We start from the raw sequence: 18,888 nt of genomic DNA, 5'->3' as shown, positions 1-18,888 counted from the left end.
TCATTGGGTTTCCATGAAGAGAACAGCATGTGATGCTGAATATATGTTTAGGCAAATATATTGTCAAAATATTGTTAAGTAGAAACTTTTTTTTTTACCATAATGCGAGGTACTTCATTTACTTATTTACTTTTTTTTTTAAACTTAGTTTGAAGTTCACATGTGCAGTGAAGCCTGTTCTTAGCTCAATGTGTAATACCACTAGCAGCAAATGTTTTGTTATATTTTCATTGTTTATAATGGCACGGCTGCCATCTTGTTTTACAAGCATGTTTCACAGCTTGTTTTTAGTTGCACTTTGAATTCAGGTCAACTCCCTGATGAAATGCTTGACATAAAAGCATTAAAATAATTTATTTTTATGAAACAAAAAGGAGGAAAAAAATCGATTAATCAGATTTGGTATGATAAAATCAGACTCTCCCCCCGCGCTGCGTCGTCACGCTGCAGATTTCACCCAGACCCATTGGCCTTTATGCGCTTCTTGCCAGGGCGTTTTGTTTTTCGTTATGTTTCTGCCCGGCCTGGACACTTGAGAGTTTTCCTCCCGGCTCTCGTCTTTCCTCCCCTCTCCTCTCTCACCTTTCTAACCTGCCCCCCCCCTCCGGCCTTCATCCTGTTTGTCAGGCTGTCACTTTCTCTCAGAGGGTGCGCAGTGACCTTGTCACGCCGTGAGTTGTGTGCGTGCGTTTCTCGAAGGCCTCGCGTGCAAATCGGTACCGCCTTCTGCAACTCTAATCGACTACAGGCCCAAACTAAACCGCAGCTCCACTGAGCTCAGGTTGAATACTTGGACTCCAGCACAGATGTAGCGTTTTATTTTTTATTTTTTTTAATCGTAGATCCACCTCACAGTCGCCTTCTGCCCCTGACAGGCCATAAGCCAGGATCTCCGCTGCCTAAACCAGCCCCCGCGGCTCCCTGCGCCGCCGCCGCCCCACCCACATGCAGAAAAAGGGGAAAACGAGAGCAGAATATTGAACTAGCTGTGTGTGTAGCAAAGAGCAGCGCCATGGCAACGGCTCTCTGCGGAGCACAAAGCAGGTGGGTGGCGCTCGGCTCAGACGCCGAGGCCGCGTGCGTTCTCTCTCCTTTTTACTTTGCCGCTCTTGTTGAGCGTATAGCAATGATGTCGGCGGGACCCCTGCGGAGCGCCGCCACGTATTGTTAGTAATTAGACACCCTCACAGTGGCTCACTACTCTGAAACCAGGTCTGATCTGAAGTTCAGGCTGCTTTATGCGGGCTGAAGTAAACAACTCGGCTTTTATCGTCTCTGGAAATCGGCGCCTCCGACAACAGGCGTTACGCACTCCTGACATCCTCACGTCCTTCTGGAGCAGAAAACCCAATTTAGTTTTTGAATGTTTCATTAAACCTTTGGCCTTATTCGATCTGTAATTAACATTTAGAGATTTGCTGGATGCTCACTAAGTTAACCCGGAGCTCAGACTCTCCACATGGGTAATGCTTTAAAATGAGTTATTTTGTAGCACAATGTCATGCCATAGATCACCGTCAATGGCCGCCTGGGTTTTGTTCATATAAAGGCTTGGTTAGATTCTGACTGGATGGTCATCGTGAGTAAAAACATGGAGAACATGATATAATTGCTTTTACCGTCTTTTTAACCGAAAAGCAACATGATTCTGCTGCTGTATAATTAATTCATTTGTTTTTTTGTTTTTTTTTTAAGTGTAAACCTGTGAGCAATAAACAATAATATCAAGTTGCACAGAATGTTAAATATTGTTGCGATTCTGGTCTCAGTAAATTAACACAAGTATAAAAAGGTGATATTTACTGGTTGATTACGCCGTTCAGGTAGAGCCTGCAGACATGCTAGTTTATAAAAGTCTCTCTCCTTTGGTTTCTTCACTAGGGCTGCACAATGTTGGAGAATAAAACTCTGTAATGTTTAGGATTTTGGGGTCTGCAATCCTTGACATGCGTCGTCACATCTACAGCAGTGATACTCCACTCAACTGGATAAATATGACTCTGGCCTCACCTGCATCTATTCTACACCATCACTCTGTTGTTTAATGACCAGAAATATTTCCCAGTAGCTTGTTTTGCCCTTATAATAAGCCGATTATCACAGTCCTGTATGTTTCTGCCAGCTGATGGTCAATGTTCAGCAACAGGTGGGGGAGGGTCAGCACTGCATTAGTTTATGCTCACTCCATCTTCCGCTTATCCAAGATGGGGTTGTAAAGGCAACGGGTCCAGGAGGGGAAACCCAGACATCGTTTTACTCTGCAGCAACCTCCATGCTCGTCCTTGGGGACGGCCCAGGCCTCCACCAAGTTCTGGGTCTTCCCCGAGGTCTCCTCCCAGCGGGACGCACCGATTCAAGACTTTGATGGAAACGTCTCAGTGGTTTGAAACCTTTGTTACCCCCTGGGTTACGGTCATACCAGTAGTACACTCCTGTGTGCCGACATATTCACATGTTCCCCCTAAGACGGGGAAAATTGAGCCCAATTTGAGTGGCGTTTCCAAAAATGAGCCTCTGCTATTCTTACAGATTACTCCAGATTAGATGGACGCTTCGTTAATCCCAGGAGAAGAAACGGTTTAAAGCGGGTCTAAACCGACCTAATAGTTCAGTGGTTTCCTCTCTAATAAACGGAGCCGCCCGGGTTTTTCCCGTATCTTCCTAGGTGGCAGGAAAGCATCTGTTGCTCCGCTCGCCGTCCTCTTTTAGAGCTCAGAACTACAGCGGCAACAATAACACCTCCGACCGTCGGTGCGTGACGTTTCCCGTCTGTTTAGGTGTGAGACTGACTGCAGTTTCCACACTCGAGTCCAGGTTCAGGACCATCCAGGCCCGGTCTGGTTGGGGCGGCGAGTCCAGAAGCCACTTTAGTCTTTTTAAAGTGCTTTTCTGTGGAAGGACAGGCTGCTTACAAAGCACAATCAACCCTGTAGGTGCATGAAAACAGTTACAGCGACGGTGTGGAGTTGCATCAGGCGAACGCCGGGATTCCCTGATGCAGGATTTCCTCCTTCGGTTTGTCCAAGAGTTTTTACACTGCAAAAACTAAAGTAAAAATTTGTAAAATTTTCTTGAAAGTAGTGTATATGTCCTTGATTTGAGGAAGTAAATAAGATGATTTGCCAATGGAATGGAATTTTTGCACTTAAAATAGGAATAACTCATCTCCATCATCTTATTTAGAGGGCAGAATATCTAATTATCTTATTTTAGGGGTCAAAATACACATTCCATTGGCATATCATCTTATTTACCTTCTCTAATCAAGGGCAAATACACTCATTTCAAGAAAATTTGACTTATTTTTAGTTCCGTTTTTCAAAAGGTTTGCTTGAATTGCTGTTTTATCCGTACATTTGCTTTCATATCTGTTGGGTTTTATCAAACTCCATGATACTTTGGACTATCATATGTGAGATAAACTTTAATATTCTGATTAGAAACCGCGGGAGTTCGAACTGCCTGTGCGAGAAATCCTCTCCTAAAAAGTTACATTAATGTAGGTTAAAATCCAGATGCGTCTCTCTGATCCCCGCACGCCTTCATCTCTCTACTGATATTAATTGCTGCAGGGCTCGCTGTCATCTCTGTCTCTGTGAAGCACGGGATCTATTAAGGACGGGTGTCCTTTCAAAGTTCCAGTTAAATAGCCGACTAACGGGCCGGTCCTGTCATCCTGCCTCTTCCTCCTCCTCCGCGCGTCTTCTCTCCTCCGTCTGATAATGCAGCGTTACCGCACCGGCGCTCCAGCTCACCCGCGCTGTCACAATCACTCACCGTCTTTCTCTCTGTGTTTCTGTCCAGGAGGAGCAGAACAGAGGGAAGCCAAACTGGGAACACCTAAATGAAGACCTTCACGTCCTAATCACAGTTGAAGACACGCAGAACAGAGCCGAGATCAAGATGAGGAGAGCGGTGGAGGAGGTCAAGAAGCTCCTCGTACCTGCTGTGAGTATTTCCTGCATGCGTTACGTCCTGTTGTCCACCGTCATTCGGGTAAATGATGAAGGTTTCCCATACAGGGTTCCCGCGTATCCTTAAAAAGTCTTAAAAGGCATTGAATTCTGTAATATAAAACTAAGGCCTTAATTGGCATTAAAATGTCTTAAATCAGTCTTTCTTAGGTCTTAAAATTGTTACCAGGTCATAAATAGGATTTTATTTTTGTAATCCTTACCAAACAGTAAAATAATTGACACAATGATATATTTTTTTAAATTTACCGAACAGCTCAATGTAACCATTATTGGTTCCGTTCCGATAGCGGAACCAATAAAAACTGTTGCGGCCGGACCATAGCTGCGAAAAAGAGTTGCCACTGGTTATGTAGTGGTTTTAAAAACTGATTTTATAGTTTATTTTAGTAGGGAACAAAACAACGTTTGTGAATTCAGTTCAGTAGTTGTTAAAAATATATCTGTAATTTGTGTGTGTTTTTTTTTTTTTAGCTTTCTTCCTATATGGAATGTTTTTCAAAATTTTAAACATGTCTACTGGGCCAGAAAGTAATGGTTTATGTTTAAAAAAAACATTTGGGTGAAGTTGTCGCAACCAGGTTTTTCTTGTTTATCGTGAATTTTGTCATAACTTTTTATTTCAAGTGGCATTAAAAAGTCTTAAAAAGTCTTGAATTTAACTTGCCTTATGCTGTAGGAACCATGCCATATTGTCATAGCAGAATAACGGCGCTGCATATGGCCCGGTGGTTCCACCCCGCTGTTAGTATCCTGTTTGCTTCCCCTTATAGACGAGGGGAACAGGTTGGCGAGTGAAAAGCCCAGCTAGGTGCGCGCCCCTCCGGTGCCGGCCACATTTCATCTCCTGCCTCCCCTCCGGCCGGCCTTCCGTAGCGCCGTGCCTCCCGGTGGGCGGCCGCTCGTGGTTTTGTTGGCGTGGAGTTTGTGTTTGTTGCTGGAACCGGTTGGAAGAGGCAGGACGGAGCAGCCGGGGCGCGCCGGTCTGCCACCAGGTGGCACCGGACAGAACCGGGCGGGTCCTGGCAGAGCACGCAAGGATAAAGGAAATATGCTGCCTTACCTGGTGTGGAACATTACCAAAGGTGGCAAAAATCAACCGTTTTAAAGTTTTAAATAGATTGTTTCTAAATGGGCTGGACATTTGGAATGATTTGCTTTTTTTTTTTTTTTTATGATGATCTCATTGGTTCATGCTTACCAGCACTTGTTAGATTTGCCCTCGAAAGGCTGTATTAGTGCCTAAGAATAGTTTTACCTTTTAAAAAATGACCCCATTAGCTTTTCATTCAGCTCACTTCTGCAAATGGATTTACAGATGCAGCTCTAATTAAAATCATTCAGAACTTAATTGGTTTCAGTAAACCAATACAAGAATTGCAACATTTTAACTTTTTTTCTGTTAATTTTTAAGATTGTGGCCAAATTTTTGAGTGGCCTCTGCTTCATAATCCTCTAATGGCTGTGTTTCGTCCAGTTTTTGTTTCTACTTTCTTCCTTCCACTGAACTTCCCTCCTGGAAAAAAAACAACATTATTATCTATAACAAGCATTCTTCTCCATGATTGTGTCTATTACAAAGGAGCTATAATGCAATATTTCTCTTTTTCAAAGCCTTTGTTTATTGATCGTGTAACATTCCAGTTTTCTGAGAAACTGAATTTAGTTTTTTTCATCTATAAAACCACTTAATCACCAAAATGAACCTCTGTGAGCTGTTTTGAATCCATCCTTCTGTGTGTAACCCATGGATTTAATGCTATTAAGGTTTTTAGACCTAGAATGTTTAACATATCCACAGCAACTTTGTGCTCAGAGGCTTTCTTGTGTGACCACTAACTTGCGGACGAAGCCGTATCTTAATCGCGGAGATAGTGTGATACATTCACAGCAACGCCTTTCCATCACTGACAGCTCTCTGAATATAAAACTCGCCGTAAAACCAGGATCTTCCCTCCTCGAGAAATCTACTGTGAGTGCATTTTGCGTCCTAACGAGTACATCAAAGATGGCTGTGAGTCATTACCTGAACCACTGGGCGGGTTAAAAAGCAGCTCTTTTTATTTCTCCGACGTGGGGAAGCAGCTTCAAGGCTTTTTTTTCGCCGGAAAACCAGACACTAATGAAATCCTTTTTTTCTAATTTTTCCTGCTACCTTTTAAAGAAGTTTTTTAAGCCTACTCATCAGTTTGCTCACTTCCAGTTTGAATTCAAAGACAAAGGGAATGGTTAAAAATACAGATATTATCCATTTAAAAAGATTCAACGATTCAGTTTTAAGTATAAAATGTACAATATTGCCGCACAACAAACTGTGATCTGCTGCTTTAATAATCATATATGAGATCCTCAAAGCAAGATTTTTCAGAAAAATCTGTTTAACTTACAGAACATAAGGCAGCTATTTAACATTGTGGTGTTTTTACTTCTGGGTTTTAAGTTATTAATTGGGGGGAGAAACACTTTGCCGTTTGATGAAAGCAGAAGAAATAATTTTGTCACCACAAGAAACATGACAAAGATCACCCTGACAACAAAAGCAATGCAGCAAAGATCTACTCAACGTGGTAATAATTATCTTCAATTAATGCAAATTTCTGGAGCATAAACAGTTCTCCTAAAATGCCAGGTGGTCTGAAACAGATTAAACCGAAATGAAGCATTTCAGAACTTTTCTCATCTTTTATGATAACATTTTCTGCACAATTAAGCTTAAAAAGAAGCAAATGTGAAATACCGATGTCGTGCATCAACCTGGTTACGTAAGCTTTGTACAGTCTTACAGTAATACATATAAATGATCCAGAACTGGACTTGTTAGGTGGCCAAATGCACCTAACAAGTCCGCTGTGTGGAACTCCACAGTGAAACACGTTGGTGGCAGTATCAGGCTGTGGGATCCAATTTATTTACATGGAACTGGATTTTTTTAAAGGTGGATCAAAAATAATTTAGCAGTTCCATTAGGGTGTCTGCTAGAAATGTGAAGATGGGACTTAGTTTTTTTAAATTACGGGGCCGGCTAAAGCGCAAACCAGAAACCAGAAAAAAATCATTATGAAAATCTGTCAAAAGGGACAAGATGTGTGATTTCCTCACAATCGGAGGGATTCGGAGGTTTTCTTGGCACAGTGTAAATATTGCCAAGTCAGCATGTAATGATGCACTGAGTGATGCAATTTAATCAAAATATTAGTAACAGATTATAATACAGATTATTATGCAAAAGATAGCAATACGAGTAACGAATAACAAACATTTTAGAGATCACACCCACTGTTTCTTCCTTGATATAGGAGTTCTCAAATTTGTAGATCTGATCAATTTCAGAACTGCTCAAATCCTTTATAAAGCAAGAAACGACCTACTTCCTGAGCACATACAACAAGTGTTTTCTGATAGAGATGGAAGATATAATTTAAGAGGAAAATTAAATTTTAAAACTAAGTATGTTCGAACAACAAAAAGAAGTTTTAGTTTATCAATTAGCGGAGTGAAGCTCTGGAACAGCTTGCCTGAAAACATTAAACAATGTGAAAGCATCCAGCAATTCAAAAAAGAATATAAGAAAAGTATTTTTGATGAATACAAAAAAGAGTAATATATAAAAAGTTGGTATACTGTTTGTTTTACTGTAAATATTTGTCCTTTACCTCCATGACACATGTAACTGAGGGGTAGGGCTTAATAAGCTTATGCTTCATCCTACTCCTTTTTGAAACATGATGTATGTTTATGAAGTATTAAATGTAAACATTGTTAAATCATATCAGTAACAGTGTAGATATCACAGAATTGAGGGGTGGGTTGAAACTATTCATCCTTGGTGTCAATCTGCCGCTGTATCAGGCGGGTCTACTCTCTCAGTGGAGACCTGAATAAAAGTTTGGATGTGAACTTAAATAAAAAAACAATACATACAGACTTGCTCTGCTTGGCCCCGGGTTCGGCTCCTTTGCCCTTAAGTTCCCTGAACTCTTCAACTCTAAATGAACCGTGAGCAGCGAAGCATCGTTGAGGTGAGAGAAGCAGAGAAAGAGGGAGATGGGCGCGAGAGCTTGATTGAGCTCCTCTTTCAAGTGTGGATTTATTCAACTGATCCCAGCCTACTACACACACACACACTAAAAAAAAAGAGAGAGAAGGATTTGCGTGTCTATGCACACTACTAAAATGCTCCGCTCATCGCTTGAGTCTCTCGTTAAGGCCCTCAAACCGAGCCTGCAGCGCGGCCTCGCTGCACTTTAGCTAACCTCCACTCAGAGAGCAGCAGCCGATGCATAAATCCTGAACAGCCCATTCCACTTTGCCTCTCTGCCCCTTCAAGTACTGGAGAGTTAAATATTTGCCCCATGATCGACAGAAAAAAAAACAACACGTTTTTGCCCAAGTGTGAAGAATGCAAATATCTTTTATTGTCAAAATTATAAAAAAAAAAAAAAAATCTGGGGTAAACAAGCAGTCGCTTACATCCAACTCCATCTGAATTACGTCCATATGCTGTCAGTGCCAAACAATGCCCAGATGGCAAACACTGAAATTCTTCGGCTGAATGATAAATATTTGCTGGTCAACAGTGAAGGTTGCCACAAACGCAGCTGACTTATGAAATGTAAAGCTGGTATTTGGCCTCAGAACCCCTAACCATAAAACCCTCACTGAATGGCCTCCGTATCGGCTGAAACACTTTGGGCGCGCTGCACTTATTGCTACAAAGCAGCCAGTTTTTTGTTTTGTTTTTTTTACCTTTTTTATTTACTGAGGAAGAAAATGCGTGTTGTGAAATATCTAATTTTAATAAGGTCAAAATGGAAATTCATGGACAGCGTTTGCTTTAAATGATTTTAAAGCGGGTTTCTTCTCATTTTTTACACTGCATGGGTGTGCAGTGTAAATGAGATCAGTGCACAGTATTTACGCCAAAATAAACATCAAATTGCTTCTATTTGAAAAAAGTAAACATTGGTTAAATTATACTTAAAACGATACAACATTGATTACATCTGTATAGTTATCTGTAGCATTTATGTATTTTGTTTTTGAGCAAAAAACTGAACCAACATACAAAAAAAAATTCAAGCTTATTGTGCAAAATATTGTTTTGCTTTTCTGCATTTCCTTGTTGCCGTTCAGCTCTTTATAGATATATTTGTGTTTTTCGGATTGTAAGTCGCATCAGTCAAAAATGTCGCAAAGTGAGGCAAAATATATAAACACAGAAATTTATTTCACAGAATCAGAGACTAAAACCGAACATTTAATCTGCTAAGCAAATTTATTCAATTACGCAGCTGCGCCCACAACTGGTTGAATAACATTGAACATACCTTGGCGGTTGAATAGGATAAATGGAGTAATGATAATTACGCTAAAAGTTCTCAAAATTATGCTTAAATCTGACATTGAGCGTAACGGTGCTACATGCTTAGTTAATAACATGACACGTCCATCAGCGAAGTTGTAAACGGCCCAAACAACAGACCTGTAAGCTAGCGCTAGCTGTTGTTAGCTTCACAAACAGCAATATAAGGTTCTGTCGCGGTCTGGGTTCTTCGAGCTGCACCAACGCAGCGCTCTTCTTCCTGAATCTATACTGAAACAGCAAAACAACCTACAATGTGTTCAGTCTTTGTCGTCTATAAGTTAATGTTTCAATAAATTTTTAAGTGGTTCAGGAGCAGCATATACTTTTCACAAGCCTAGAGCGCCCTCTTGTGGCTATAGACGGTAATGTTTACTCTTTGGTTCATGTACCATTTAAAATTGCTATAAGTCGCAGGATCGGCCAAACTATGAAAAAAAACTGAGACGTTTAGTCCAAAAAATACGGTGTGTATATGCATAAAGCTGATTTTAGTTTATTAGTCAGGCTGTCTGCTCTGGTAGCCAGGTGGCATTTAGCTGCCTGAGACATGAAACATGTGAGTTGACAACTGTAGAAAAAGCACAATGTGCCTTTCTTGTCAGCATTGGAAACGTTTGAGTCTTTCTTGTTTTACTTGTTTGTTTTAAGCCAGCTGACCAGCAGTATGCATCTGATAAGCTTAAGATTCATTCAGATGGAGAGAAGTTTGGTCACTTTTACACTCTTTAAAGGCTCTTTAAACCTTAGGAAGAATATGATGGAAAAGATGTAGCGGTTTTGATACCTTAGCAGGGAACCTTGAGACCAGGGACTGACAAACAAAAACCCAAATGGCCTTTTTCTTTTATTTCTTTGCTCTCTCCCTAAACCAAACATCTTCCGCCACAGTCATTTCAATTAAAAATAAGTTTGACCACTTTCTTAATTTCTCTGTGGAAAAAGCTGCGAGTCTTGACAGTGATGTCTAGAATTTGACTTCTTCTTCATCGTCTTGATTGATGCTGAAAATCCTAAAAAAGATTTAATCCCAAATCCGGCATTTAAATGTAGTTACTGCAGAAAACAAGCCCTCGCCGCTGCACCTCATGTTTTCTCACTGATCAAGTTGTTGCTGTAGGGTGAGCGATAAGTCGGCTGCTTAAAGAGTTCATGCTCTTCTTAGCGTGTCGGTTTGTTCCTTTTCCTCCCCCCAAAATGTCTGTCCATGCCTCAAACGTGACCCCCCCCCCCCCTCCACCAAAAAAACAAAACAAAACAAAAAAAAACTGCATAAAAATAAACTTAAAGTTCATTTCCAAAATCATTTTCACTCTTTGAGCACAACCTGACAGGAAAAAAAACACAGCATAAGAAAGATTTCCATGGAAAGTGAACAGTCGCTCTGACCATGGAGGACCATGTGACCCCCCCCCCACTGAAGCTGTCAGTGCTGAGAACAAAGTGAGCATGCTAGCAGCCCGGCCGGAGAGTGGCCTGCAGCACTAATCTCCATTTGTGGAAGCCCAGTCGTGCCTCCAGAGCCCAGCATACTGCTCTCATTTGCCCCCACCCCTCATTTCAATCCATTCTCCTGTCACCATTTTCCTACGCTCTATTTTTAACCTTTTTTCTGGAGGAGTTTTACTGCAGGTATTATATACCGAGGCGCTGAATTTATTCCATCATTATGAAACCCATGTTATCACGGCTTTGGATTCCTAAGATTCTCCCCCTCTCCAACACGCCCTTTCTGCTTTCCTCTCCCTGCCCTCATCCACTTTCAAGAGGAACGATAAAGTAGATGGTGTTTTTTTGTTTTTTTTGGGTCTAAAGCTGACAGATGGACCTTAATGGATGCCAAGCTTGGCTATCTGTGGGGTGTTGTGTCTGTACTCACCAGTATGCATCCGGCTTGGCAGCGCGGACCGTGGCAGCGCCATCAGAACTGCTCCGTCTGGGGAGGCGGGCAGGGAGGACGGTGCAGAACCTGATTTTAAGCGGTGGAAGTCTGTTTGAGGCCGCCGCGTTCTGACTTTGCAGTCAGTAAACGTTTCTTGTTGTTCTTCTCGGAAGCTCCTGCGCTCGCCTTGGTTCCCTCTCCGTCAGCAGTGGATGACAAATGAGTACAAAACACCATCTGGCTGCACCCATCCATGTGTGCTTCACCAATTAATGATGTTTATTGTCTATTAGGCCTACCTATCACCACCGTTCTCGTCTTATTTGCTCTTAATCTACTTCCCCCCTCCTTGTGTTTTCATCCATGCATGAGATCAACCTGTATTCACGATCAGAAGCTCGTATTTATCATTGAGCCTTCCTGATTGGCTCCGTCGCTGCTATTTCAGTAAAATGTTCCTACTTTCAGTCGTTCAGTCATGTAAATATGACTCCAGCATGTCTCAGAATATCTGTCTTTGCTGCGTTTTAGTAAATAATGGGATATTAAAAGCAGCTGTTGTAGATAAATGTACAACCTTGCAGTCTGGTTGTAGGTTGTTGGTTTGAGTCAACCCCTGTAGGCTGTTATTACCTTCATCAGGCTAATGAAGGAGCGGGGCTGGATCATATTAACCTCCTGATCTCCACCTCCCTGGACACCGGTTACAACAGTCTGGACTGCGCTGCTCGCTGCTCCCATTACGGATCTAAATATATGTATGAGCGCGCGTGTTCAGCCCACACCCACCTGCACGAACACACCGCACCTCCCACATGGTTGTTAATCATCTTTTTAATTGACTTCCTCGACTCGGTGACCTCTGCTTGATACAGCGAAGGCTTCGTCACGGCGCCTCCTCTCACTCTGCTCTTATTCCGTTTCTCTGCTTTGCCGCGTGTGTGAACGCCACGCCGTCCGTCCTGAATGCTATTTGTCTTCAAGCTATTTTTGCTCAAAGTTCCTCATCGCTCTCTTTAGGCAAATTCCTCTTGTAAGCCAATAAGCAGTGTGACTAAAATTACTAATAGAATCTGAATTTTACCACATTTTGTCACATTTCTGCCGCAAACTGAAATGTATTGTTGGGTTTATTTTATGTGACGCACCAACATAAAGTTGTGCCTGGTTACGAAGTGGATGGAAAATGGTGGTTTTCTGTGATTTTTACCCATTTACCTTTAAAAAGTCATCTGATTTATAAACGGTTATCAGCATAAATCTAGCTGCTCTGCAGACCAAGCAACACAGCAGACGGGTCAGGGAGGAACTTCTGGGGAGAAGTTTAAAGCAGGATCTGTTGAAGCCACTATCAAACCTACCAAGACTTAGCCACCCACCTAAACGGGCAAAACGAGCTTTAGTTACGGAGCCAGGAGGCCCTTAGTAACTCTGGAGGAGCTGCAGAGATCCACAGCTCCCAGTGGGAGAATATCTCGATAGGACAACCTTCATTTGTGCACCTCAGATAGCTAGTCTTAAAATAAATCTGTAAGAAGTCCTGTTTGCTGTGTCCCCTTCATGTTTTATGCACTGAGCTATATAATACGCTGGAGTGCTGATTTTGCCGAAAAACTGAAGTCACTGGCCGCCATCTTGCTACTCCCTACTCTCACAGAATCCCACAGGATTTGGTTACAACAACAAGCAGTTTTCTGGCTGTGTGAAAACGTTTCACAGGTAATTCTACAGTCAGTGGATGTACTAACACTATTAACTACTAGGAAATTAGGTGCTAAAATATTTTATGTTATTCATACATTTTTATGACGAACTGCAAAGATCTGGGAGAATGCGGCCCGGTCAAAGGAGACCCAAGCAGTCATTTCTGCACATTACTTTAAACTTTATTTTGAAACATGGTGGCAGCGTCATAATTTGGCAGTACGTGGTTAGACCTGGACATAGGATGGAGGCTAAATGCAGATTCCTCCTCAGGCTGCAAAGTAGTCAGTAATGAGGTAACCCTAAATATAGAGCCACTGCTATAATGGAGTGGTTTACATCAGATCATATTTATGTGTCAGAATGGCCTAGTCAAAGTCCAGAATTATATTCAATCAGGAACTGGTGACAAGACTTTACATTTTAAGTTATAAACACTGGAGGAAGCTGTCATTTTCTTTCCACTACTTTGTGTTTTTGTGTCACATAAAAAGGTGAATGAGGACTTTTTGCAGCTCCTGTGTTAAAGGCAGTACTTCATGGAAAGAGCAGAAAAGCCTCAGATTTAATATTCAAGACGTGTCGAGCAAATAATTGGAAGCAAATGGGGCTTTGGTCGTGTTTGTGCCAATAATAATCACCACTGCATGCCTTTTATAGTGTTGCTTGGTGAGAAATGATCAAGAGTCTTCTTGTCAGGTAAAAAAGTGGTTATATATGCGTGCACACGAATATTTTATAACTTAATTTCTCCCTGAGCCTTAACTCGGTGATATTCTTAGAAGAAGGGAAATAAAATAATAAAACAAAGCCTTTTTTTTCCCCCTCTGAAAATCACATAAAGCATGACTTTGTAGCCTGTACACATCCTGTCTACGTTAGACATGAAATTAGATATTAGACACGTAAGATTATTGTTATCATCTTCATATCAGGAAGCAATGAAGATCGCCTCGAGGGGAGAAAATTTGACTCATTAAAGTATAAATATCTGTCATAACGGCATCAATTATCGCAGAGCTGGAGCTGGGATGGCACGTTCAACACCGTTTCTCACCTGTCAAAGGTGAGAGCTAACAAATTAGATGGAATATTTGTCATTTTATTCTAATAACTCCCATTCTATTCATTTTTTTCTCACTTTTTGCGCTTCTCTTTCATCTCCTGTCCCCATCTTTGTGTTTTTTTTTTTTTTTTCTTTTTATAAATTTTTTGCTGTTGCGTTTTTATTTTTTTCCGCTGGCTCTCCTGCAGTTAGCTGTTCTTTCTCTCTGCGGGTGACTGCAGGGACAAGACATTCACTACTCTGCTGTATTACTCCATCTGCGGTGGCCCTAAGGCGACCTCATCCCGTTAATAACACCCATCTTACAAACCACTGAAGAGGCTTGAGATGTCTCCTTCTGCTGCACCAGTCACACACAAAAGGAGCACACAAAACCGTATGTGAGCGGCCTGCAAAGCAGAAACCAACCTAAAGCCCATTTTAGTCTAAATCTTTATTCTATTATTACATTCAGTTGCCAGCGAGCTTCTTCCTCGTGTGCCAGGAGACCTGGCCTGCTCTGCTCTCGCACCACAGGGCTCCTCCCCTGCCATCGCTCCTCTCTACGCCTCCATCTGGCCCTCCCATCTCCTCTTCAGCTTTGTGGCTCTCCTGAGGGGCAGACAGGTGTTCCTGACCTTAAAAAAAAAAAAAAAAAAGCCCGTAGGGAACAACCTGCCTGCTCCTCACCACCTTCCACGCACTCATCCCCCTGCTCCCAAATCACTGGCTTGAAAAGTAAAACATTTCTTTAAAAGTATTAAATGAAACTAAGGGTGTACGTGTAAAAGCTGAAATACGTGTGGAGTAAAACAAAACATGCTCTGAAACCGTTTCAGATCTTTGACACCTGAATAAAAACAGCCAAATTGGTTTGGGAGACACCTGTGTTTATAAAAATCAGGTAAAGGTTAGGAACTAGATATGTGTTTGGAAGAGATTGTTGTATGAAACAGGGTTCCCGCGGATCCTTAAAAAGTCTTAAAAGGCATTGAATTCTATAACATAAAACTAAGGCCTTAATTGGCATTAAAATGTCTTAAATCCGTCTTTCTTAGGTCTTAAAATTGTTACCAGGTCATAAATAGATTTTATTTTTGTAATCCTTACCAAACAGTAAAATAATTGACACAATTATTATTTTTTTTAATTTACCAAACGGCTCAGTGTAACCATTAATGGTTCCGTCCCGATAGCGGAACCAATAAAAACTGTTGCGGCCGGACCATAGCTGCGAAAAAGAGTTGGCACTGGTTATGTTGTGGTTTTTAAAACTGATTTTATAGTTTATTTTAGTAGGGAACAAAACAACGTTTGTGAATTCAGTTCAGTAGTAGTTAAAAATATATCTGTAATTTGTGTGTGTTTTTAGCTTTCATCCTATATGGAATGTTTTTCAAAATTTTAAACATGTCTACTGGGCCAGAAGGTAATGGTTTATGTTAAAATAAACATTTGGGTAAAGATGTCGCAACCAAGTTTATCTTGTTTATCGTGAATTTGGTCTTAACTTTTTATTTCAAGTGGCATTAAAAAGTCTTAAAAAAGTCTTGAATTTAATTTGCCTTATGCTGTAGGAACCATTGAAAACCATGTGTGGGTCTGCGGTTTGATGCCCAGATAGCTTGAGAAATGCTTCTCCAGCAGTCAGAGGGCGAGAGGTGGAATATAAGGTTCATCTTCTTTAATAGAGAAATGGGGATGATCCGGCAAGGCTTTAGCTGTAATAGAACCTGCTGCACATTTCCTCTTTGCGTTGCCGTCCTTAGGGAAGAAATCATGGCACCCAGCAGGTCGAAGCTCAAAGAATACCGTAAATCTGTAAGCGTCCGGGTTAGATCCCTGTCCGTACAGCTGAAACGTTTAAATGTTTCATCTGTCAGAAAGCAGCTCTAAGGCGCTTCAGGGAAAACAAGAGCGAGAAACGCGACGCTGAGATTTCCGTGAATCCCTCTGTCCCCGCTCTCTCCCTCGTCGTCACTCTCCTCACGGATGGAGCCGCAGGAAGTGGTGAAAATCCGGGGCAGAGAGGAGATTCTGACTGCAATAACATTAGTCCTGAACAGCGTGTTTGATCTTCTTCCCCGCTGGTTGGGGTGGGGATAAAACCGCGTCTCGTCTCACTCTGCATCATTTCCACAACTCGCCTCTAACGTGTTCCCCTCCAGTCCGTCCTGGTTCTAATCATCCTATGCATCCTGCTCATCTAAAGTCAGCTGGTCCTGTTAGTTATTCAGCCCGGTATATTTAGGGTTTTTTAAATTGACTTCAGGCCCCGTGCAGCTTGTCTAAAATTACCTTAGCTGCTTGCGCTGTTCTTTTTAATTTCAGTTTGCACACATGCACGTGCGTTTCAGTCCCCAACCACCCAGATCCCTCGCATCGTTTGCGAAATAACCACCTACTTAATCTACCTGGTTGTGCTCGGCTCCTTAAGGGGGGGGATTGGAGAGAGCCCTAATGCACTACACGGCAAAAGAGGCCGACTAACAAGGCTGGCTAAGAGGCCCGGACAGTTTTAATCTGCCCTTGTCCTCCTGTGGCGAGTAGAGGGACCCAGCAGGCCCCCGGCCAATCTGTGGCTCTCTTTGAAGGTTCCCCTAATCCCTTTACAGAGAGGCAGGGAAATGCAGAAGTGTGCGTTACTCCAGTGGGTTGATTTCAAGAGAGTCGCAGTCAGGACTCTAAAGGCTGACTGCTGACCGAACCTCGGCGTCTCTCTAACCGCCTTGTCCTCTTGTCTTACCGTTCTGTGGCCAAGCTTCAACATTTGACAGGGTTCCCGCGGATCCTTAAAAAGTCTTAAAAGGCATTGAATTCTATAACATAAAACTAAGGCCTTAATTGGCATTAAAATGTATTAAATCGGTCTTTCTTAGGTCTTAAAATTGTTACCAGGTCATAAGTAGGATTTTATTTTGGTAATCCTTACCAAACAGTAAAATAATTGACACAAATATATATTTTTTTAATTTACTGAACGGCTCAATGTAACCATTATTGGTTCCGTCCCGATAGCGGAACCAATAAAAACTGTTGCGGCTGGACCATAGCTGGGAAAAAGAGTTGGCACTGGTTATGTTGTGCTTTTTAAAACTGATTTATAGTTTATTTTAGTAGGGAACAAAACAACGTTTGTGAATTCAGTTCAGTAGTTGTTAAAAATATATCTTTAATTTGTGGTTTTTTTAGCTTTCTTCCTATATGAAATGTTTTTCAAAATTTTAAACATGTCTACTGGGCCAGAAAGTAATGGTTTATGTTAAAATAAACATTTGGGTGAAGTTGTCGCAACCAGGTTTTTCTTGTTTATCGTGAATTTTGTCATAACTTTTCATTTCAAGTGGCATTAAAAGGTCTTAAAAAGTCTTGAATTTAACTTGCCTTATGCTGTAGGAACCCTGATTTGAAGTCAGAACACACACACCCCCCCCCCCACACACACACACACACTGCTTCCATGTCTCCTCCTCCAGCGACCATGTGCCCCTGTGTCGGAGGCAGGATTGTATTGTATAAAGCAGGATTGTATAGAGCTACTGCAGAACTGTACCATGGTGATTGCACAAGATGGTTAACTTCTACCTATGGATCAAAACCAATTAAATGTTCTGTGAACCAATGAAGTTCCTGAATCAACCCTGTTGATGAATGTAAAAATAGGAGATTTTACAATATAAAAAGCGCTGCTGTAATCAGGCAAATTAGTCGACATTACTTTCATCAGTCTGTCTTTTTCTTTTGTTTTTCTCACAGTTTGCCTTAAAAATAGTTTGACACATACCAGCTGGGTTACAAAAATGTCCAAAGACTGGAGGTGTAAGGTGCTTTCAGTTCGGCGGTTCTGACTGAGATGTGGACGTTCTCCGCGGTTTAATGGTTTGACACGGATCAGATATGCATCCTGCTACTTCTAATAACAAAAAAATCATACCCCACAGTTTCTGAATGTCCTTTAAAGTCACAAAACTCTTTTTAAAGTCACCTTTAGCTGATAAAACGTCTTAAATATGAACATATTTTCTGTAATAGCTCCTAAAGTTCATTCAAATCTTAAATGCATATAGCATTACTTCTCTTGGCTATTTTTTCAGTTTATCTTGTAAAAAATGTTCTATGTAAATCTATTAATATGCTTTATTTATTATAGTCCAGACGGACTTTATTTCCCACTGTGACCAGACTACAAGGTTCAAGTATTCAAAACTTCTCTGCAGTGTTTTGTTCGGAAATAAAAAGGAAAATCGTCTTGTTACAGTTAAGTTTTACAACATTCGACATAAAAAATATTCTGAATATTAATGCTTTTTATTTTAAAAAACAAAATTGAATGCAAATATTTATATACACTATATAAAAGGACACGACCTTTCCTGATTTACATCACTTGGCATCACAAAAAGTGTTCCTAATTTCCCGAATAATCAGCGATTTACTGCAATTTTTTCTCAATAATTTGGTAAAGCCTTAATGATGATGATGATGATGTCATGGCTTTGTAACCTTCTGTTAGTCTAATTAAAATAATAATAATAATAATAATTAGAGGCACACCCATGGAGTTATCTTTGAGGTAGCGCCTCAAATAAGCTGCGTTCTTGTGTGTCACTACGGAAAAAAATCAAAGGAATGCTAGAAAAATATCATAATCATGGACCTCTACATGCCTGGTTCATTCTTAGGGACAATTCCCAGATTGATAAGTTTTCTCATATGAACACTTTAAACATCATGGGAGTATCCAGCCATTAAGTTGTTTAGGAAGAAGATGGAGTCTGTATCCTGAAGAAGCAAAGATTTTGCTATAAAATGTGTTAATCAGCACAGAATAAAAGTAAAATAACCTTGTTATGCTGTCTAAAACTGGTAAGCGAACAATATTCATAATAAAATGCGTCCTGTACCAAGAAATGCAGCTCAG

The 18,888-nt window shown here is 41.1% G+C and overlaps 1 protein-coding gene across 5 annotated transcripts in view; it reads left to right on the top strand.

Moving 5' to 3' along the window:
• qkia (QKI, KH domain containing, RNA binding a) overlaps positions 1-18,888 on the top strand; it is a 108,402-nt gene that overhangs the window by 66,535 nt on the left and 22,979 nt on the right. For all 5 annotated transcript variants that reach the window (XM_012864521.3, XM_012864524.3, XM_012864523.3 and 2 more), the window contains exon 4: positions 3,805-3,948. In XM_012864521.3, the coding sequence (XP_012719975.3) occupies positions 3,805-3,948 (144 nt within the window). The remainder of the gene's footprint in view (positions 1-3,804; positions 3,949-18,888) is intronic.

The sequence above is a fragment of the Fundulus heteroclitus genome, chromosome 19 (genome assembly GCF_011125445.2).
Source record: "Fundulus heteroclitus isolate FHET01 chromosome 19, MU-UCD_Fhet_4.1, whole genome shotgun sequence".
Classification (NCBI taxonomy): domain Eukaryota; kingdom Metazoa; phylum Chordata; class Actinopteri; order Cyprinodontiformes; family Fundulidae; genus Fundulus; species Fundulus heteroclitus.
Note: the sequence above shows the minus strand (reverse complement) of the source record. Positions and strands in the feature narration are given on the sequence as shown.